This window comes from Epinephelus fuscoguttatus, linkage group LG18 (genome assembly GCF_011397635.1).
Source record: "Epinephelus fuscoguttatus linkage group LG18, E.fuscoguttatus.final_Chr_v1".
In the NCBI taxonomy this organism is placed as follows: domain Eukaryota; kingdom Metazoa; phylum Chordata; class Actinopteri; order Perciformes; family Serranidae; genus Epinephelus; species Epinephelus fuscoguttatus.
Window position 1 is genome coordinate 19,026,402 of NC_064769.1, and position 23,935 is coordinate 19,050,336.

Consider the following 23,935-nt stretch of genomic DNA (forward strand, 5'->3'; position numbering starts at 1 on the left):
TTATGTGCGGGAACCCAAACAAAACCTTTTACAAGTTGGTGGAAAATTGGTATGAGAGCACCCGGGGAGTGTCCTGAGTATATGGGTACATTTTTTGCATCAGATCTGATATTTTGCGGGTCCATAAAATCAGTCTTTGGAGCAGCCTTTTTACTTCATGACATCACAAGTTTGAGACACTCCTCTGGTTTCTGGCTTTTAAAGACAGCCGCTCATGTTCACATATACTGATTGAACTTTCCCAGGGCAAAGAAATAACATATTGAACTTCTTAATTTAGGTGGTGTTCCCCTTTAAAACACCTATAAACTCAATTTCAAACACACGCAGTTTAAAGGCGATGCTCTCCCCAGGTCAGGGTTAAGATGTACTGAGTGGCGATCATAGCACCAATTAGCCGACTGATAAGCAGCATCATCATCATCACCATCATCCCCACAGACTCCACCAATAACACTGTCGGGGGTCCCGCTGATCGTCTGCAGCTGCTGTCAACACCAAACTCATTGCAGCAAGCAAAATAAAAACTTAGTCTGAATCCTAATAAACAGCAGGAGGAAAAACAAATCACGGAGTTCTCTGGTTTCGGTCAGGACAGCCTGATAAACACAAACCGCAACACTACAGCTGCAGCTCAAACCACACTACTACTTGTCTCTTTCTTTTAAAGGTAAAGTGTGCTTACCGTGTCCTTTACGCTTCAAAATCAGCTCCACAAGATCCCAGTTTGTCTCGGTTTGAACTCTACCTTGCTCTCTTTGATTTGCATGTGTGTGCCTCTATCGTGCGGTGGACTTTTCCGAGCGTACCACGCGTTATTTGGAGCTGCTTAAATCTCGCGTCGTCCTGCAGCACAGCTCCCACCTCCGATGTCTTGGAGAAGTGCACATCAAGACGCACGGCCCAGGCACATTTCCCTCCAGTAACACTCACACTCAATTCACTCAACACTTTGAGTCATTCCTAAATTGTGACTTTAACATGCAGAATTGTTATCCTATAAGAAAGAATGCAAAAGTGTGTGTGTGTGTGTGTGTGTGTGTGCCTGGTGGGTGTTTCTCCTGTCCCTATGGTGATGTGTACTTTTCCCTCTTAGTGCAGGTAAAGCTCATGCTGGTGCCTGTCTGCCTGTCTGTTCAGCTTCTCTGAATAATTACTGTCACAACTACAGATTTATAAGAGGCCTATACATCAGATCATGATGCCTCAGTTATTTCCTGCATTGCGTACAAACCATAAACAAAGTATTTGCAAGAGGAAGAGCTGATTTTTAATGTTTCAGTCCAGTGTCAGCCACAGATAACAGGTGAAGATAGTGTTAAAAAAGCTACGACAAACTCAAGAGCTTTGGTTATGGCATTCAATGTTGAACCCCTTTATTTGAAATGAAAGTAAGGAGAGTATTTATGCACAACCCACTGCACAAGTGCAAGACAAAGGAAATCTGAAATATATATTAGCATTGTTTTGTGTTAATTGAACATCAGACATCACAAAAACATCATCAATGAAAACAAACACGGCATTAATACTGCCTTAGCGGAGGGTTCAGTTACTCAATGTTTAAGAAAAACAATGGAAAAAGAATTCACATGATTTGCATTTTAATGCCAGAAACTATTTAAATGACGTACAGATTCGTGTGAGTATTCACTGGAAGCATGCTTTGGCCCCTGAACTATAGGCATAACAAAATATACATAAACAACTACACAATGTATTTTGGAATTCTCTCAGTATCTTATACACAACATTAAACTTGACCTGTAGAGTGCCTAATTTACACACTGCTGTACACGTTACTACTTGTGCTTTCATTTACTGGGAATGGCTACACACCACAGTCCTTTGACACAATAAAAAATAACAATGCAATATTAAAATTTTCCATTTTTATTCCAAAGGCTAGAAGTTTATGTTTAGAAGTTTTTGTTGTTGTTGCCAGAACAAGTTAAAAAAAAAGCAATCCTTGCTTTAAAAATAAATAAATTCCCATCTTGTTGTTCAATATTCATAATTTCCAAACCATTTGCTGGCTTTACTAAAAGCACACCTTTCCACTTGAATATTTTTTTTCCAATATGTGACCCCTGAGGGGCTCAGTAGGTCATCGCAGTTAACTATCCTACTCTGTGTGAAAATAAAAAAATGCCCATCAAGAGCTTAACACACAAAAAAAGCTCAGCACAAACATGTGTAAATTAAAAATCCTCTTGCGCAGATATTGAACTGGCAGGGGGCAAATAGTGTGCATATTCATCTATGAAACTGGCATGGCATAACAATATTAGAGCAAAAATAAAAGCTTATGCTGGAACCTCTGACCCAATGTTAGTTCTGACAATAATCCTGAAAGTATTTAACATCTGACTGAAATATAAACTGCTGTAAACTGAAGCTGCTGCCCTATCCTATTCATATTCATGCAGGGCAGGTCAGATGTTGACAGTGTGGGCATGTTTCTTGCACAGAGGCTTGTCTTTTTTGGAGAAGAACGCCTGACCTTCCAGATTAGCCTGGCAGACCTGTGGAGAGAGCAAAAGTTATACAGAGCAGTGTTGTTATTCACACAATATTCTCCACATGTTCTTATTTTCATTCCTTCCTTGTTGCTGCTGGCGGGTGTAACTGTCTCCTGGACCTACCGCACACACAAAGCAGGTGTCATGCCAGGTGAATCCTAGAGCATCCAAGAACTTATCCCCCGCCTCGATGGGGAAGTCACAGCCGTGGCAGCAGGCCCCAAACAGGTTGTAGTAGTCTGTAGTGAACAGCACATTGGTTAAATGTTATTCCGTTTGCACACATGGTTTTCTTTACATTTAATTTACTGCTGTGGGCTCACTGCTGTACCTTTTTCACAGTACGGCTGTCCGTCCTCCATGTGAAACGTGTTGCCTCTGATCGGCTGCTGGCAGGCGACACAGACGAAGCAGGACACGTGCCAGGTCTGTTTTAGGGCGTTCATGATTTCCTGCAGTGAAAACACAATAATTGTCATTCAGATGATAACAGATAAAGTACATGGGTTGCATCTGTTTGAATGGTTAAAGGGACAGTTCACCCAAAACTCAAAAATACATACATTTCCTCTTACCTGCAGTGTTACTCACTAATCTAGATTTTTTTTTGGTGCGAGTTGCTGAGTGTTGGAGATATCATCCATAGAGATGTCTGCCTTCTCTTGAATTAAATGAAACTAGATGGCACTCGGCTTGTGGTGATGAAAGCGCCAAAAAAGTACATTTAAAAACTCAACAGCAATGTCTCTTTCCAGAAATCATGACCCAGTTACCGAAGATAATCTACACACGTTTTGTGAGTTTCATGTAGGAACTATTTTCTTTCTACTGAACAACACCCACCAATGGTATCAATGCACAGAGGGAAGAGTGCATCTTCTGCTAGCTCACCTAGCACCACTGAGCTAGCAAACATTACAGCTCAGCTGCGGGGGATGCCATGAATGTTCGCATCTCAAGCCATCACAAGCACAAGCCTCTCATGCATGAGTAGATGCAAGCTTCCTTCTGTGCAGTGATTCGGTTGGTGGGTGTAGTTTGGTAGCAAGAAAATAGTTCCCACATGAAAGTGCTCACAACAAGGTCAGTGGGTTGTCTTGAGTAACCAGGTCATGATTTCTGGAAAGAGACATTGCTGTTGAGGTTTTTTCTTTGGCACTTTGAGCACCACAGGCTGAGTGCCATCTAGTTCCATTATACTCGAGAGAAGGCAGACATCTCTACAGCTGATATCTCCAACACTCCTCAACTCACACCAAAAAAATCTAGACTGATAAATAGCCTAAAGATAAAAGGAAAAATATGTATTTTAATTTCAGGGTGAATTGTCCCTTTAAATTCAAGCATTACAACTCCATTTAAAATCACATTCACCATGATGGATTAAGCAGCAAGCCTCTGCTTTATTTCTTTTGGTGATGAAGACCAGTGACTGATGTTTACAGTATCAGCACAGAGAGTTTTCACTACAAGCAGACTGAGAACACTATGCCTCTAGTTTTGTCACTCACCCCCAGGATCTTCTGGTTGCAGCGGCCACAGGTGGGAGCAAAGAACTGCTCATAGCAACGTTCGCAGTACACCTGGCCCTTCTCCTCCACAAATCCACCAACTGCCAGGGAGGAGTGGCAGTGAGCACAGTTGAATTCCTCGGGGTGCCACGACATGCCCATGGCCACGAGGAATGGGCCCCTGGTGAGAATAAGCAAAATTATTCACCTTGTTTTGGGCAAAATTTCTGCACAGTATAAGCTGTGCTGTATTCTACGCTCTTAGTGAAATATGCAATCACTGAAACATTTTTTTTTATTATTATTATAAAGTTCTTCGGTGGCCAACAAGGGCAAACACACTCCAACGGCCCAAAACATTTACAGTGGGAGAAATATACTGCAGCTTCAGAAATGATGCCAATTAAAAAACACATACAAAAATTATGCTAAGAAAAAAAAAAACAAAACACTACACAGAATGTATCAGAAAACACTGCATCACACCTGAAGTTCCCTAGGTATCCAGGGGGGAGCGCTACATGGAACAGCTTGATTTTTCGACCACAGAGAGACACCAGACAAAAGATTGTGTGTAGTGGGAATAAAAGTTGAGTAAAGAAGCAACATAAAAGGCTACAAATTGTTTTTAGTCCTTTACAGTATTTTTAATATGAGAGTCGAAGTCTCTAACATGCTAATACTAGCTACATAAATCTGTTGCCCTTTTATGATGTTGCATAAGGTATATAATTCATAGTATATACTGTTATGTTGCATTTGTTTTTTGTGTGTTTGACTTTGCATCATTTCTGTATTTGCAGTGTGTTGCTGTTAATGTGTTTGTTTTGGCTCTCTGCAGCACATTTCTTTCATTTGCAGCACACTTCCGTTGTTGTATTTGTTTTGGATTTTCGTACGTGCTTTTAAATTGGCATCATTTCTGAAGCCACAGTATGCTTCTCCTAATGGAAATGTTTTGCCCTTACCCTTGTCAGCCACCGTAAAGCTCTTACTGTTAGTGCAGTTTTATCTGATGTTATTTACCTGATGACTTTGTTGCACTTGTTGCACATTGGGGTGCGTGTCCCAGCTGGGATGTGCTCAGCCCGCTGCACCAGCGAGTTGAGGTCCTCTGGATGTGGCTGAGGGGTGGGGCGGTCTGGACCTCTGGGAGCAGTGTTGGTAACTTTGCCAAACGCAGGAGCTGCTCCACCCTTTGCAAAACCTAAACCAGCAGGGAAAATAATGAGTCAGTATTCAAATGGAAAAATAGCTGAGTGTACCCGATAAAGTATTTGACAAAATGTACTTTCCAAAATTGTATAAACAATCAAGCAGACCATGAATACAATGCTTGTAATGATTGGTATTTTATTCTAATGGCCCACTTTTATGTAATGTCTTAGTATTATTTGAGCAGAACATATGTGCACAGTTTATGTGTGTGTTGTCAGATAATGCATGGGAATGATGTGATGATCTCTAACCTCCACGCCTGGAGCATGAGACAGCTGGGTTGGACAGAGCCATCCCACCCAGCCCAGACAAGGGATCAATTTTTCCCACTGAGGGGAATCAACACATTCCCAGAGTCAGAGGAGACACCTGGAAAAATAACCCTCCCCTCTCCTCTTATCTCAAAACATATGGAGAGGATGCACAATTTTCCCCCTTCTCTCTCTCGGTGCAAAGATCCAGGATGGAGGTCAGTGTTGTTGGCCCTCAGTGGGAGCACTGGAGGGTAAAGGCATCGGGGACAGAGACACCATTGACAGAGAGTACCGATATCAAAGACTCGGGAAGTCAGAAGACAAGTGCTCCCTAAATATCCTTGTAACGGAGGGCTAACAAACTGAGTAAACAGAACGGGGCACTAGCGGGGATGTGAGAGGAATGTGGGAGAAAGATGCTACAGAGTGTGTGTGATGGAGGAAAAACTCCAAATACAGATTCAAAGTACATTTCTCTTTAATACTTGATCTGTTGATGATTAGTGGGTAAATTAATGATTCTGTTATGGCTCATTTGAAGAGCTGCTCTTGATATAAACAACCTTAGCCAATTCCTAGTGACATTATCAAACATAATTATGCCTAAAATATACAAAGTTCCAAACACTTTATGAGCAAAGCCATATTTTTTGTCTGTGCATGGTCTTTTTTTGGAATTTAAGAGGCTTGGCAACATGGGAGGACTTTGAAATTAAATACATGCACATGGGGGATATTTTGTAGGCTTATCAAATATTTTTAGAGTCAGTATATTCAATTTGTCTCCTTCTAGTCCATCAAAAAAGCAACAAGTATTCTGTATGTTCTGTATGTCTCTGCAGGAAGTTTACTAGTGTAAGTAGGGAACAGGCTTTGAGACGGCCTAACTGTTATATATAGCTGAAAAATATATAAAGCGGATAAACACATCACATTTAATTGAATGCCGTATTGATGTGGGGAATTACGCTGGAGTCAAAATATTTTTCAGTGGCACTATATGGCCTTATCTGTGTGAAAGCCGGCACCATGAGGTGGATGGTGACAAGCTGTCAGTGGGGCGAGGAAATATTCCAAACGAATCCTTTGGCGAGAGCAAAGATTGAGGGCTGAGCCACATTAAATAGGACAGAAAGTGAAACAGACGTTTGTGAGTCTGTCACTGCTGTCTCGCTGTATGAGGAAGATAAGGGGGGAAGAAAGTCAGCGTGAGAAGACAAACTGAATCAGAGCAGGACTGCACATCTCTGCTCTGTGTCTGGATTCAAAGGCAGCGGGATGGAGAGAAACACACTCTGATAAACTATATTTGTATTTGATTAAAGCCCCTATGTATTAAATCTTAATGTGATTATGGCATCATTAAAATATTTTTTCCTTGTACGGGCTAAATATTCCACACTTGCTTTATAAGTGCCAAAATTATTAATTCGTGTAAATAAATGTAAAGGTCACATTCCACACAGCCACCATAAGATATGTGCCTGTTTACTCGAGCTCAAGTATGTGTTAATCTGATAAATAACACAGCAACAGAGAGCTAACTGTGGCCTCTCCCTGTGGCACCTTTCAGCAGCCGCTTCTTAAAAAGGCCCCCGGGGGGGAGGGGGGGGGGGGGGGGGGCGAGCATCAGAGCACACAGTGCATCTGTTCATGTATGACTGCATACTTGTGTCTTAGTATTGCTAATAATGACCCCTGACTGATGCCTTTCAGCTAATATTTACTCTGACCACCTCCAGGTCTTGTGGCAGAGATTGCTGGATTCAGAGAGCAGCCTTCACACAAAATAAAATACATAATTCTCCATTTCACAATCTATTTAACTAAGGGGATCTTGGAAAAAGCCAATAATCTGAGCTCATTAACGGATACCTCTGGTTTTTATACAGCTCATAAACTTAAATGGCTTAGTGTCAGGTATTAGAGCTGCAATAAACTGACTGAGCAGCAGTGGTTTAAAAGAATAAGGCTGCCCTCTGTAGGAGAAAATAAGCACCTACATGAAATAAATTGTGCAGAAACACAGCAATTCAAGAGGCTGTAAACAGGAGTAGGAGAGGTTGTCTGAATGTGTTCTTGTACCTGTTCGACCTCCAGGTGGGAAGGAAGGCTTGTTCTGGGCCGCTGGGCTCTTGAACGCTGGGGCAGGGGCCACGTTGCCATTCCTGGGTGATGCTGCAGATTTGGTAAATGTTTTTGCTGCAGGCGAGGTGTGAACAGCAGGAGTGGCTTTGTCCACTGCCTCACTAGGAAACAGATGGAAATATTTCATATCAATCATAATTCACTTAACACACACACACACACACATATTTCATCCATCCATTCATTCATTTTCCGTTACCACTTATTCTGTTGGGGATTGTGGGGGGCTGGAGCCTATCCCAGCTGACAGTGGATGAGAGGCAGGGTACACTCTGGACAGGTCTCCAGACTATCACAGGGCTGACACATAGAGACAGACAACCATTCACACTCACACTCACACCATAGGGCAATTTAGCGTCATCAGTTAACCTGCATGTCTTTGGACTGTGGAGTACCCGGAGAGAACCAACACTGAAAACCAACACAGAAGGAGTCCCCCACCCCAGGTTCGAACCAGGAACTCTCTTGTTGTAAGGCAACAATGCTTATCGCTGCCACACACATATTTTGGCATACATATATACTGCATACATAGTTACTGTATTATTTATCTTCTCTTTAATAAAAACACAGATAGTGATACATCTTCAGCCTGTGTTAACTGATATTGGTCACTCAAGGGGGGGAGTGTAAAGATATCCTCTGGGGCTCCAGCCCTGAATGTCTTCTCAGAAGCCCTTAATCTATGCTATTCCCTTAAGAAATCTAATAGAAACGGGGTAAATGTTCTCCTGTTGGCCTAATATTCACTTTACAGTACTGAATACCACATTTACTTGCCATTGTTGGGGATCTTTGATTTGCAATAAGAGTAGCCCAGATTAATATTGCATCAATTCAAATGTAATAGATTTATTCTATGAACTCTACTCCAGCGTAGTAATATAAAAAAAGGTTCAAGATCAAGATCTATTTAGGTCAAATTCCTATGCCCTCCCTATGTTTTATAACTAAAAAATAGTAACATCAGACAATTTTTGCCTCTTGTTGGGTGGCAGGAGTGAAAATGAATCATCCTCCATATTTGTTGTGATATGGTTTCAGAATGATGAACACAGTTGGAGAACAATTAGATACAAAATAGGATGATGGCTCTATAACAGTGGTTTTCTAACTGTTTGTGCCCAAGGCACACCAAAGGCAAGGCACACCTGTACTTACATCTGTGCACAATAGCTTCTATAACGTGTGTTATCACTCTTATCACGACATAAGACAATAAAAATAAGGAAAAATAAGACGGGTAGCTTTCTTGATACCATCTCTTTTCTTTCGGTAGTGGGTTGTCTTTGATGGTGCTTTGCTATAATTTGATCCATACAATAAAACGAACCATTGCCCCACTCACAAATTTCTCCCTTTAATTGTTATCATCCCTCACATTGGCTGCCAATTGGGGATTTTGATGTGTCACACACTTATAATGGTGACAAATAGGCTCCCTGTGAAGGTTTTTTTTAAATTAAATTAGTTTGCCTCTTTATTAGGAAAGGGGTGCGCACAACATACTGGTACAGTCAATTAAAAAATAATTTCAACTTTTTGTATAGGCCCGGTTAAATATTGCAGTAGTAATGTGTGGTTATCACAAAGTGACACACCTGGAGTGGCATCATGGCACACCAATTGAGAACCACTGCTCTATAATATGATTTCTTTCCATGTCAACTATCCTGTTTTTTTCCCACATCATGTACAGATTTTTAGGCATTCCATTACCTCAAATGGCTTTAAATATAGTGCATATAGCTGCTGTAAAAGGGCAAAACAATTTCTCAAGGGAGCACGCCCCTGGCTCCCCCTGGGTTTGGGCTGAGCCCTAACTGTTCACAGCGTTTGGCTTTGACCCTACTGTCACTCTTTGTTGTTGTGGAAACAGCTTCAACCTCCTATTTTTATCTTTCCTACAATCCTTGAATAAGAAAGACATGTAAGAGTGGGACTGTGCCTCCAGTTGAACTGGACCTCCAGTACAGACTTACTTTGATCTGGTCAACTGCAGGTTGTTGCACCACAGGAAGCCAATAAGTTGGTCAGAATCTCAGTGGCACATGCAAACAATCATGACAATTACAGGGCACTCTCAAATAAGGATATGGACTATACTGCCCACTGTCCATATGGTCGGCCAATTACTGACACGAGGAAACAATTACAGGCGGTGATGCTGTAGTATATGCTGTACATGTAGCTCACCCTCAACTCATATGTGGAGATTACCAGTGGTATAATTTTAGTACTGGTTATTACTTTTATTCTCATGAAATAGCAAAGATGGAGAGACTTTGAGACAGTGGTGAATTTGTTTCCTGTGGCAGCTCAAAATGTACAAAGCCACAGTATAATGTAGTAGACACTGAGAAGCACTAGTCTTTCTACAGTAGACCTCCCCACTCCCTGTTGAGTGTCACAGCTTTCATTTCAAGCTGAAACCTCCTGAGGGCAGCAAAAAGCTCAGACTCAGTACAGGCTGAAAACTTGTTGCACACATCTCTCAACTAGTGAAGACGTAATGCTTATTTTAAATTATTTTTACTTATTCAATACAGTTTAGTACATGTCAGCTGTTTCTCCAATTATATATTACTGAATTGTAAATATTTGATTCTAAGTCAGAATAAGTCATACAGGCCTATAGCTGTAACAGGGCTCAGAAAATCTCAGTTAAACAGACAAAGGTGATCATTGGGTGCTGCTGCGGCTCAGATAGACCTGTCAAGCAAGGGATTTGCACCAACAGGTTGACAATTTCTACCCCTGAAGCAGTTTGGGTTTTCAGCAACAGCACACTGCTTGTTACTATCAACAGAACCTGCTGTGCTGTCATACATAAATTTATGGTTTTATGTTTTATCATGATCCTGTGGTGTTTGCTTTGACTTATCCTGCTTGTTGGGTGTGTCTGTCTGTTTGAATGACATCACCCACTGGTTTTACTGTATGTCTCACATGCAAAGACATTTACCAGCAACTACGGAGATTGCTTTGGTGTCTATGGCCTAAAATCTAAATAATGAGAAACCTGATCCCTTTAATGGAAAAGAGATCATACCATGTTTAAATTTAGGACATTAACTATATAATTTTTGATTTGAATGTTATAGTTTTATGACTTTGAGTGATGCATGACAAGCTCAGGTATGAGGCTATTGATTTATGGGACAATCAGTTACTTGCAGTGACATACACCAGAAAGAAACACATCAGATGGTTCTTATGATTAAAGGTCTGAGCAATTTCCAGAGAGCTAATTCCGATAATACTCAAATAAGCACACTACTGGCATTTTTAACCCTCTGCTCTTCATACACATCTGATTTTTTCATTTCATAGACTTTCATCGACTGGAAATTTCTAAAAAGAAAAGCAGGGATGAAAGATTAAGTAACAAGCGACAGCAGAAAAGAAAGAAAAGAGTTTATTGAGGTAAAATCATCAAAAGCTGATAAATGAAACTACTTTGGTTAGTGTAGAAAACAGAGGAAAAAGACATGCTCAGAAAAATAAAGATTAAGATTACAGAAAGTTTGCAAAGGAGTGGAGGCTCAGACATAAATAATACACTACATTGTAATGTTGCATTTCCAAGCACACGTCCATGTTTACTTGCATGCATGCATTTCATTTACATTTTCAAAAAATATATAGCAAGATAACGTGTAACAATTTGTACAACAAGGGTTTGCTTGTGCAACAAACATGTTTCATTCCCTCTTTGTTACTGTTGTCCAACCTTTAGAAGTGGTACATTTAAGTTGTTATACAGTGTGCAAAATAAAGGCTGTGTATGCAACGGAGGCAATGTACGTTTAATACTGGTCAAAATAAAATAAATAAAACATTAAACATGACAAAAAGGAACCGTGCCCACTACACATTTAGCACACGTGCTGAAACATGATGATGCCAATCTCTCAGCTTGTTGTACTTGTGTCCTATAACTTCTGGGTCCAACTTGTTCGCTCTGATTTGCCCCACATGACAGGAATAAAAGAGGGAAAAAAACAGAAAAGAGGAAAGTTGGAAAGGTTAAGATTGTAGGAAAAGAAAAGCAAAAGATAACACAAGAGGGACCACATTAATAAATGAGAGGAAAAATAGCGACAGCACCAAAAAAAACCACAGTTGGAAATGAATACAAGATCTTAAACTCCTTGCAGATGTGTATTGAGTTATATGCCAAAGCAGATGTGTAATATGCTCTTGTTTTTAAGGAAGAAATCTCAAAATCTCACCAACAGAGGGAGAACAGGAATCTCCTTCTGGCAGGGCTGCTATTACCCACAATACCACTTAATTACCCACAGGTTCCAGTGAGTGACACACTGATTGGTTGAGAATGTGGTGCGGAGGGCAAACTGTGTTTACTGCAGATTAAATCGACTTAAGGCTGAGAGCAGCAGTAGCAATCACAGCCTGCGCTCAGTCTCCACTCGACTGTCTTCCTCTGAGGAGCTCTTGGTGCGGTTTCTCCAAATTAAGCCTTAAATTAAGCATGATGCTGTGGGACCATAAGATCAGGAAATCAGAGCTTAACTCTGAAACGCAGGCTCCTAGACATGCTCGTATATGAGTATTTGAGGGCTAATTCTGAAACGTTAAACCTCTGTGATCAGGAAATTCTTGTTATTATTATTGTTATTAAATGGATGCCTTACATTCTGTACGTACAAAAGTGCTCACAGACGTAAGACAGAGACAGAAGAGTGGGAACACTCACACAACCACATACCAAATTTGATTATATTAAAAACCACCAGCCACTTACTTCTTTCCACTGTTCTCTGGAGTTTGGTCTGCAACGGTGAAGAGAAAAACGTGGATGAAAATACAGAATAAAATGTACATAAAAGGTCAGAGAGACACACTTGCAGCTTTATCTCCACTCCAACTTCTTCTAAGTTCATCTCATGAGGTTAAGAATTGAATGAGCAAGTGTAATTCCCTCACTCTAGACCCTTTTAAGACTTCCTGAACCTATAACCCCCAATTGTTCACAGCTGCAGGAGCACGAGGCAGACTGAATACACATCAGATGTTCAAAGCACATCGCAGATTCTACTATACACCAGTCTGGTAACATCATTTGACAAAGAGAGAGAACGGGACAGACATATCTCTCATCTTACTTCACTCTAATAACTGCAAATGTCTAAGCAGATCCACACACATTCGCATAACGCCTGCAAATGGAAAGAGGCCCAGAGCCGCAGCCTGCTCGTGTAGCCATCAATGTCACTTACAGTCAAAACAGTGATATAAAAAATACATTGAGATCAGACGGTGATGAAAGCTCTCTTGAAGTAACGACTGAAGACTCTATAATATCGCTGTAATCTGAAGAGGCAGTGAGGTTTTGATAAAAGAAATATGATGATAAAGCAGTTTAATGAAGGCTTCTAAGGAAAATATGTTCCAAAGGATTACTCTAAAATTGGCAACCTCCGACGTAAAGTGGTTTTATGGGTTAGTGTGCAATTTTTGAGCACATTGTAATGGATCTAAATTGAACTGACAGCAATACCACACAATACTAACAGCTTGTCTAGCACATTAAGGTTGGTACACACCATTTTCAGTACCGGTGAGCTGGGCCAGGATATTGAAAGTGCGGGACTGGGAGGTGCTACCCCGCGGGTGCCAGTCCTCCGTGTCCTCAATCAGACGCTTCTTGCTGGCTTCACTCAGTGGGGACGCGTGATTCTCGGCCTCCACGTTAGGTTTCCTGTACAGGCAGATGGATCAAGCAATGATGATGTTACAGACATGGAAGCTAATGTATCTTAACCATGTGTCACTGGGATCATCACTGCTTAAAATAACTGTTAGCACAATGTTCCAGTTTATACATACACACAAACAATCAACACACACAGGACACATACATACTGTACTATTCAGTGAGTGCTCCACATTCAGTCAAGGGTGCAGCTTGTAAACACACGTGTCACAGTTTGACCTAAGTAGCTGTTAGATTGTACAATTACCTCCTAGGTCTAGCTGGAGGTGGAGTTCTGCAGGCGAGCAGTAAGAAGGTAACAAGAGAAAAATGCAAAGAGGCAGAAACAATTAGTCAAAAGTCACTTTACTTAAGACTTCTCTGGGGCTCACTATCAGAAAGTAGAGGAGAGGTCAGTCAGATAATAAAGCTACAAGTAATCTACTTGAAAACCAATCTTGCTTGATGAAGCGTTAGATTTACAACAATAAAATGTGAAATTAAACACACCGTCTGCATATTAACAGCAGTGAGTGTTTGAGATGAGAGTGACAGTGACCACATCTCACCACAAGGTGGGGACAAAGTGCTGTGAAATTAAAGGATCAGCTTTTTTTTCCTAAAATAATTCCTGGGTACTTCAGAGTGCTAAAATATTTATGTTAAGTGTTTACATGCACAGTTTAGTTCAAGAGTTGCTCCAAACTGTGAGTCAAGTCAATGTCCAAAGTTCAAGTATGTGCAATTTTTATTCCGTGAGTGCGAGTGAGTGCGTGTATGTGTCAGGTGAGTCAAGGTGAAGAATGATCGAAGACAGCACGCGCCGGTCTATTCTTAGCCGAGGCAGAATATGCTCGGCAGTGATTTGTATGGCCTTGGGTAAACGCACTGACACAAGCAGCAGATGGAGCTAAACAGATGCGGAGTTGGGTGTGCTGACAGGCCGTGCTGCACTGGGTGTAAATGCGGTATTAGCTGACACAGAGTCTGATGCCAGTGAGAAAATGAATGAACAGTATGAGCTGACCCCCACTGGGCGTCCCGTGGCATCCCAGAGATGGATTACTTACAGGGTTTTTGGCAGTTTGTTTGGACCTTGAAATGAGCATGTACTGTAAGTGGATGAGCACGAATGTGAGGTTTGTGAGGGTTAGCTCCAAAGAGGTGCAAGCATGCCTTTGGTAATCATAAACCAGAGAGATGTGAAGGCTGTAATCACATTCCATGTGGTTAGAAAGCTACTGCAGCAGATGTATTATCATTCACAGCACTAACTTGGTGTCTGACTCTGACTCTTCCTCCTGTGGGCAAAGAAGGGGGAAATGGAAAAGGGCTGAAGCATAGAAGAAGCATGAAGAGAGCAGTTTGAAAAGTAGACAATAGTCCGAAACACATGCCCTTTAAAAGTCCAGTGCGTAGGATTTAGGAATCATTGTGTTTTTGTTACCTTAGAATGAACTGTTTATATAAGGAGCGGATCTTTGAACACTGAGTCCACCATGTTGCACAACCATGTGTCAGTGGTACTGTAGCCCAGATTGGATAAACTAAAACAATGGCTCTAGATAGGACCATTCGCATTTCACTTTTTTCATCGGCCACCTTAGTCAGCAGCGCCTCCATGACAAGCAACGTCAGAAAAACATTACTTTTTTGAATGACAAACTGCTTTATTTGGTGATTTTACTGGTTTAAATCATTGTGTCCATTTGTTTTGGAGAGGAGCAGACCTCTGCTAATAATCTGGTTCCCAGTAAAAACCTCCTGAACATCTGGATCTTAAATTATCAGAGGGGAAAAGGTGACCGCACATTAGTAGGTGCTGGGCGAGTGGCCCATCTGTGATAAGCCCCACAGCGTTGCAGAAACACGTAGTCATTCAGTGCTTTTACTGCTTTAAATCACCTGGTCCATTTGTTTTGGAGAGGAGGGAACCTCTGCAGATAATTTGGCTCCCGCTAAAAACCTCCCAAATGTCTAGATCAGGAATAAGGTGAGCACACACAGCAGGTGCTGGGCTAGTGGCCAATTTGCGATGAGCCAAAGAGACTCGGAGAAACACTGATTTGTAAAATGAAACTGTTTTATTCGGTAGTGTAACAAGTTTAAATCACCTGGTCCGTTTGTTCTGGAAAGGAAGAAACCTCTGTGGATAATTTGGCTCCCAGTTAAACCTCCTTAACAGTGAACACTGAGGGAATCTTAACTGGGAGTTCACGCTTGGCACAGCTGGTTTCAGTTGGTTGCAATCTGCAGTCCTCACCACTAGATGCCACTAAATCCTTCACACTGTTCCTCAAAGTAAAAGGCCCTTCTGAGAGAACGTGCATGAAGAAAACCACAATCAAAGCATGCAAGTCACGGCACAATCACACACATGCTGCAACAGATACACTCTACCTCTTAGGCTGAAAGTCTGAGGTCTCAGACAACAGAGAGATTAAAGATTACACAATGTTGTGCCTCATAATGGCACTCAAACTCATACTTGATACTTATGAAGGTTTCATTATCATCATGGTGTATTACAATAAATAACTTTGCTCTCTGTTCCTCATTTTTTGACATTTCCCACAGGTTATCAGATCAAACCCAGAATAAATAAAACAGATTCTACAGATTCCTGAACAGACAGTTCTCACAGCTTTAAAGCCAATAAAAACAGATCTCTGTGACCTATTTTTTCAGGTGACACAGAGTAAAGAACGAGTGGCAAATCACTTAAACCTGGCTCAGTTTACTGTAACCCAACCAGTGAGCCAAATCCTGCTGATGAAGCCCGGTCCAGCCAAAGTTAGCTGTGCTCCTGTTCCCAAGAAGCGCCGAGCTGCCAGGATTATGGCTAATTAGAAACAAGTGTTGCACCAGCAGTGCCTGTCGGGCAGACCGTGTGTTTGGCAGTGCTGTGAACCACACCGTCAATTATACACAGATAGTCAGGCAGTAGCATCAGTTAGCATGTCGTCTAGACTCTGTTCCTTCTCCAGTTGCCCTGTGGAAGATTCAAACAAGATGTGCGGCATGCCTCGGATTTTCCTTGTATGCAGCTGTGTGAAAACATAGGCGACGGGCTGTTTCAGTGTTTGCTTTTCAAATGAGACACATATTTTGGGGTGGAATAGGGCACTGGATCCCAACCTTTTGTCTGAAGGGACCCTTTTTCTATCACTAAGTAAACTTGACAACTCTGACAACATGATAATACTTTATGTACTATATATATATATTATATATATATAATATTATATTCAGTACATAACAATAACAGTACAGATTATTTCCTGTGAATAATATTGCATCAGAGAATAATTTTCCTGATATTTTTAGGAACTTTTTATACTATTCTCTGTCTGTATTATGTTTTTGTTTTTTTTTAAACAATCATACATATCACCTAGGCTTACTTTTTGACAAATTCAGTGGCCCTTCTCTTGGCCGTTGTTGTGTTAGTGTTTGTTTTAACTGTGTACTTTTCTAAAGTTGGACAAGGCTGTTTAGCGGAGAGTGAAGGCTCCGTGAATATAGTTTGTGTTCAGGTCTTCACCGTGCCCTCATCCTGTGTGAGTTTACCTCTCGAATAATAAGATGTACTTTAAAAAATAGCAATTTAATTTAGCTTTCTTCACAAAAAGAATTAAATGCTCAGAAATAGGATTAATTCATATTTTTACAGGCCTTACACTCTTAGACTGGATAAAATAATGGACATGGCTACCATGACGTCACCCATTGGTTTGTGGATTCCCAATTTTAAGCCACAGGTTCGACATTTTGTGAGCGTATTTGCATGAGAGGGATGAGAGGTTGGAACTGCGGGGGACCGAGAAGTGTATATGACTCAGAGACTGTGGCGAGGCCTCGCAGAAAGCCTGTCACTCAAGTGGCCCCGCCCTTAAATATGCATGACTTTAAGCCTTAATAACATTTTAACGGGTGTCTTGTATATAAATTCACCCCCGTTCAGTTGACATAAATGTTGAAATTAGCTATAGAAACCAAAACCATTTTTTGTACCAGGCTCTAAACATGTTTATTTCTACTGTTAAGTTTAACATTTTAACATGGGAGTCTATGGGGATTGAGTCGCTTCTGGACCCAGCCCCAAGTGGCCATTAGAGGAGCTGCAGTTTTTGGCACTTCTGCATTTGCTTCGTTTTTCAGTCGCAGAGGTTGCTGCTTGCTTAAAAATCAAGAAGGCCTCGCAACCTCCTGTGAAGCTTTGCCGACCCCTAGAGGGGGTCGCGATCCAGAGGTTGTGAGGTGTAGGAAAAGCAGCATGGAATATATTATTTTCTTTAACGTATTCTCTAGGGAGACCATAAAGCAAAAATGTCCACTAATCTGTGGCCCCTGTGAACCACAACTCCTTATAGACCTGCTGGCTAAAGGACACAGTATTACTAAATCACTCTATGATATTTTGTGCTTACACCAACATGAAGAAAACATATGGTAACTGTGTCTGGTAAATGGTACCTACCCATTTAAGTGCTCTGACAGCCCTTGGCTCTCCAAAAGACCTCGCCTCTGTCCCATGGCCACCTCACAGGCATTGGTATTGGAGTAGAGGTTGATAGGTGTGTTATAGACGGAGGGCTGTGGGACATTAGGATTGGAGGAGGTGGCTGTCACTCTGGCTGGAGAGGAGGAGTTAGATGAGGAGGAAGAGGCAGACGGGGAGGTGAAGGCGGAGCGACCAGGGCTGGGCCTGGGAACTGAATTGGCTGGAGCTGAGTCCGAGGCAGGGACACTTGACTTCAGCTGAAATGGAGGCTGTGGCGGTTGAGAAGGGGCAGCTGGCTTGAAAGCGGATGACTGTGAAGGAATGGAGGGGGGAGCTGGGGAGGAAGCTGTGACCACACTGCTGTCCCCCCCAAACGGCCTGGCTGTCTTGTTGTATGCAGCGCTGGGCTGACTTGATGGCTTGGTGTATGCCGTGCTTGGGGCAGGGTGAGTGATTGGGACAGGCTTAATGATTTCTTGAGGTTCATCCTGGATAAAAGTGGAGACACACAGCATGCACATACAGCAAATCCACAACAAACTCATGCAGCAATCCAAAAAGCACTGCACAACAACCACTTCAAAATCTGAGGTGTTTTCACAATTCTGCATGAGTGGCAGTCATGCCTGTGCCAAACAAGTGCTACAAAACGTGGCCTCTTGGGTCAGCTACACATGCCAAGCCAATCTGTGTTCTGACATAATCTCAGAAGGGCACAATAAGCATGCTCACCTCCAATAAACTGGTATAGCATTTATAAACAACAACAAAATTCAGGTAAGCTTTGATTAATATGCAGTTTTTATGTGAAATTGTGCTTCATACCTTAGGTACTCCATCTTTAGGGGCACTGGGTCTGTGGAGACAGAAAGAAAATCATAAAATCACTGCACATGCATTAACTTTATAGCAGCCATTCATAATTTTGCAATCAAGTTTAATTTCTGCACATTAAAGGACTGAACGTTTTAACTGCTGTGACAATCCAACCTTAGTTTATAGGATGGACTGAGAAAGGGTCACATTATTCAGTGTCCTCTGCTGAATTCAGGGCAATATTTTTTGACAAGTCACCTGCAAAGTAACATTTTTTTGGCAAATCATTGACCTATTTTTTTAAATTATTATAATTATTTCAAAAGATTTCTTTTCCACAAAGTTGATTTAATGTTTCTTCTGTTTTTTTGTCAGATAAATTGGTTTCTTGGATGTCATAGCATCCTAAAAATACCCCCAAAAGAAAAAATCTCAAAGTGAAACTACATCAGTGTTACAATTACATAACTTTGTTTTAAAAAATATATATATATAAATAAAGACACCTAGAAGTTTTCAGTGATGGATCACCGATCACAAGCAACAGTCAAGCTCCAGAAATTCACTTTTATTGCACACTAACACAAAAGAAAACAAATGTCAGCCTAGAAAGTAGATTATGTTACAAACTGTTTGCTTTGGAAGATGGTTAACAATAATTCTATATAATTTAAGGGCTAAAACATTCAAAACTACCGGTATGTGTCAACACGCTGTACTTCAGGGTGTCCATGTGCAGACTAGCCTTGAGATTTGGTGCACATCTGATTTATAGTTATGATTGAAGCAGCTGCCACAGTTTTATCACCTATGGGAGGAGGGTGGTGGTCTGTTTGTCTGTTTTCTTGGGATATCCTGGATAGAAACCAGGATATAGCCAACAAACCTTTCATCCCCTCCTTTTGTGTCATTCTTTTATTGCAAAATTTGAAAAACACACATGCATTAGGATGCATTGTGTACTGATGCCTTAAGCATAAGTGCACCTTATACCTCTCCTTCATGTCACATAAGGCACTTGTTAGTCTCATAACAATGGGTCTCATGCATCTATGATCTGTCCTTCTATTGTTAGTGCCCACTGATTTTTTGGGATTCACCAATCTTTTCTTATATTTACCCTTTTCTTGGGTGTGAGAAAATTTTCCAAGCGCTCAAGAGCACTCTTGCCAAGACTAAGAAAAGAAAACATTGTTTTCAAGATCCCAAAAATAATTTATCTTTGAGGAAAATTAAATAAAAAATGCACTAAGAGAATCATAATTGGATTATTCTATGTCTACTTGTGAGACCTCCACCTCCTCCTGTCCTCCTCCAGTTGTCATTGTAGAGTGCTTGGCTTGGGTATTGAGTTGTTTTGCTTCCATTTTCATGTCAAACCATTTTCTTTTAATTTCAGTTACTGTGTGTCTCTATGCTGACACAGCATTTACAGCATCACAAATGTCTGGTCATTGCTGGGTTTCTGATTTCTTGTAAGGCCAGTACTGAGACTCTGAAATATCACATTTACTTTGTTTAAGTGTTAAGTGGGCATTTGCCAGAGTTTTGCACACAACACAACATCTGCCCTATCACAAAGTGGAGTAAAAGGGGTATTACTTTTGCGAATAGGTCAATTATGATCCACCAGGGTAAGAGCAGATTTGAATGGTGAAGAATGTTTGGTGCATCTGGAGTTAAGTTCTCTTATTTTTGCTCTCAACAGAAAATTAAGAAAAAATATAAGAGCAATTTTAAGAGGATGTTGCTGCATGAGGCCCAATGTGCCCTATATTTGGTCTGGACGTGCAGACAATGTGTCACTTACTCCTCGTTAAAAAACAAAATACAAAAAACAGACAGTGAGTCAGCAAGGCAGGTTCCGGACCAGTTGCCATGGTATGTCCGCTGGCGTCCTTCCTTTCTCTGCCATATTAGGAAACCAGTCAACAAACTCTCAAGCATTTCCTTTCTGTCTGAGCTGAGACGCAACAACTGAGCTTGGCATCAGGTTTTAAAGAACCCCACCCTGCGAGCAGATGTTGATGTCATCTGTGCCCATACTTGCGTTTAATGTTTCCACTTAGCAGCTAATATACAGTATGCTTATTTTCCAGTGTACTTGTATTATTGGACCTGCTTATGGAGTGGCAGCAGACTATGCCAAGGAAAGCAGTAAAAGGTCTAAAGATCAAACAGCACATTCCATTACATATGTGGACCCAGTCTACAATGAGGCAGTGTGTATCTGCCATCAGTGGCCCGGAGAGGGGCAGCTGGGCGGATTCACTCGCTATCATTCTTTTCCCAGAGCAAACTGAACAAACACTTGCTAGGGTGGTCCTGCGAACATCTGTTCAGCTCAGCCCCTCTGTGTCATCCCGCTCCCTGCCTAGCTGGACCTGCTTTTGTTCTGCAAACACTGGGTGAGTGTGAAGGCGCACGAGCATGTATTTACTTTATGGTGTCCGAATGTATATCTCTATGAGTGTATCTGGTTAGTGTCATGACACCAACGGACCTGTCATTCTGTCACTGTTGTGTCAACTATCTGTGCAGATGTACTTTTCATTCTGGAAATGACCTCTGTTTAAGAATTTGTGGATACTATATAACTACAACAGTGTGTGTATTTCAGGCCTTTGTGTATGTAAGGGTGCTTTCAGACCTAGAGTTCACTTGCTTTGGTTCGAATCAGGGACTAATTTTGTTAGAGTGTAGAGTTGGTTCGTGTTCTCAAGGCAGCATTTACAAGTGGACCAGATCAAATTCCTTGCACGAGAAAGCTGCTCTTGATTGGTTGGAATTTCCATGCGGGAAAAATCCAGGAAGTAAACAAAACGTTGAAGAAGAGTACACTTGCAAGAGAAATGCGACACTTTCTAATGTCACAATGGAGGGACATACGCAGGTTGATTTTAGCGCTGGTCATCGTTCATTTTCATCAAACCATACAGTTTGAAAATGAGGCGCTGCTCCAACTAGAAAACAATGTTTGATGCATTGGACGTGCTGAATGTGCATATTAAGGCAGTACAGGAGGAGGTGCACATTAATAATCCTCCAGGACTGTAACATGCTCATGTTTAACCCAATAAATGTGTCATGTGACTAAAGTTGGTTCAGATCGAGGTCGGAACACATTCTTGCCATCGCACCAGAGTTCATTAGTAACCAATTGCTGTGTTCACACCTGCCCAAACGAACTGCACGTAGGGGGCAAATGAACTTGGGTTTGATTGAACTGAACCAAACAGGGCAGGTGTGAAAGCACCCTAAGTAAGTAAGTGAGAGCAACAGATTGAAAAAATTCTATTTCCCTTTGGTGATTAATGAAAGTATATCTTTATATTCTCTGGGTTGGGGCCTGTACGTAATGTTCATTGAACTTAAGTTATCCTCAGAAGTCCAGTGTGTATGATTTAGTGGGATCTAGATGTGAGGTTGCATAACTAAAACTTCTCATGTGCCAAGCATGTGGGAGAACTACTGTAACAAAAAAAAATGCAAATGGTTCTATCAAGATTTGTCCGCTCTGGGCTACTGTAGAAACAACATGGCAGACTCCATGGAAGAGGACCTGCTTCATATGTAGATATAAATGGCTCATTTTAAGGCTACAAAAACATTTCTGCCAATATATCTTCCTAAAACCTGCATTCTGGGCCTTTAAATACAACAGATCTAAATTAGAGGCATTTCTAATCTTGGTAATGATAATATCTACAGTTTTCCTGATCTATTATAGGCTGCTTTGTTTGTAAGTCAAAGCACCACAGTTTGTGCTACTGTAAGTTTTTATAATACACAGAAATCCTGCCCCTGTTGACGACACAGCCCTGGTTTTGCTCAAGACAGAACACACTTCAGTTAGTTCCTCCTAATCTAATCAGGATGCCTTGTTTTATTAGATTACAGATGCTGATATCAACAAGATTTATTTATGGACCAAATCTAAAGACTACATACCTTTAAAAACATGAATAAATGAGTGTGAGATATAAATAAACATTATCTTGAAAGCAAAAGTGTACTTGGAAGAAGAAAAAAAAGTTGTTGAGTGTGGTTTTCATCAACGTAGACTTGTCTGTGCAACTGCTCTGTCAAACACACACACACACACACACACACACACACACACACACACACAGCTCCAGAAAGAGAGAATGGGGAGGTTAACCGGAGGAATAAGCCTGAGGGCAAAGCAGACTGACACATTTCCACCCTGCCCGTGTCTCTTTAAGGGCCAAGAGAAACAGTCTGGCATATGGCATTTGACTGAATGATGGAGAGGCTAATAGGCATCGCTTTCTCACCGCACACACACACACACACACACACACACACACACATCTTACGCTCTAACACACTCCCATATCCAGTTTTTAACATGGAGGGAAAACGGCTCAAATAAGAGTAGCCTTTAATTTTCCCCGCGCTGTTTTCACTTTTTCACACACAGTTTCTTTTGGAAAGGTTCCATAATAACATCTTTCATGATCCTCTGGCTCCAAGCATCTGTCACCATCTCTCGCTTTAATATCGAGACGTTTGGTTCAGCCTCGTCATATTAAAACTGGGAGTCAGAGCTGGGTACAGATATTACATGATATGTGGGAGGATGGAGACAAGTTGAATTCACACGCTATTAATGTCATGCGCGGGTTACATTATTCCGAGACCTTGTCGAACACGGCCTGCCCTCTTATATTTAACTTGCGTGATAAATGTTAAAACTCTATGGGAGACCTGGCAAACACTATCTGTTTTCGCAGATTTACCGCCGCATGAAAATTTGAGCTAGAGCGTGGAGAAGAAGGAAAACAAGGAGGGAAAAAAAAAAAAACATAGGAAAGCAAAACAAAAACTCTGACAGAGGGATGTGGAATTAACGGGTGTGGAAAATAACTTTTCTTTCTGTATATTTCTGTTTTTCCTGTGCAGCCAGCCTATCCGCTCAGTGGCAAAACTCACAGCTTGTGTCTGGCACATGGCCTCTCTCATCTCTCCATGGTCCCCGTCTGCTCACTGCTCCCTCATATTTCACCAAGAATGAGCATCTTGGAGGATTTTGTGCTTTTAAGTCGAGCTCATGAGGATGTTTCATTAGAGAGAGTAAGAGCAGATGGTTTAAAAAGGAAGGGGCAGAGATTTAAAACTGTGACAGCGCTAACAATGACAGAAACGTGACTGCTATTTTCAGAGTTAAAGCTCATTAACATGTAACTGGGCAGCCTGACTGTTGCCTGGATACTTGG

The 23,935-nt window shown here is 41.3% G+C and overlaps 2 protein-coding genes across 3 annotated transcripts in view; both read right to left on the reverse strand.

Annotated features, from left to right (window-relative positions):
- The window catches only part of bmpr1bb (bone morphogenetic protein receptor, type IBb), a 75,518-nt gene extending 74,678 nt beyond the window's left edge, over positions 1-840 (reverse strand). Inside the window, exon 1 of the mRNA XM_049603748.1 lies at positions 686-840. The gene's annotated coding sequence lies outside the window, so the exon portion shown is untranslated. The remainder of the gene's footprint in view (positions 1-685) is intronic.
- Positions 841-1,346: 506 nt separating this feature from the next.
- Positions 1,347-23,935, reverse strand: part of pdlim5b (PDZ and LIM domain 5b) — a 50,936-nt gene continuing 28,347 nt past the window's right edge. The window contains exons 4-13 of one of the 2 annotated variants that reach the window (XM_049603734.1): positions 18,705-18,735; positions 17,856-17,971; positions 13,227-13,381; positions 12,425-12,452; positions 7,591-7,754; positions 5,060-5,240; positions 4,034-4,214; positions 2,854-2,974; positions 2,646-2,761; positions 1,347-2,525 (exon numbers count right to left, since the gene is read on the reverse strand). In XM_049603734.1, coding sequence (XP_049459691.1) covers positions 2,436-2,525; positions 2,646-2,761; positions 2,854-2,974; positions 4,034-4,214; positions 5,060-5,240; positions 7,591-7,754; positions 12,425-12,452; positions 13,227-13,381; positions 17,856-17,971; positions 18,705-18,735 — 1,183 coding nt within the window. In that variant the 3' untranslated portion in view covers positions 1,347-2,435. Of the gene's footprint in view, positions 2,526-2,645; positions 2,762-2,853; positions 2,975-4,033; positions 4,215-5,059; positions 5,241-7,590; positions 7,755-12,424; positions 12,453-13,226; positions 13,382-17,855; positions 18,368-18,704; positions 18,736-23,935 lie in introns of both variants that reach the window. The other variant, XM_049603732.1, reaches the window with a different exon arrangement.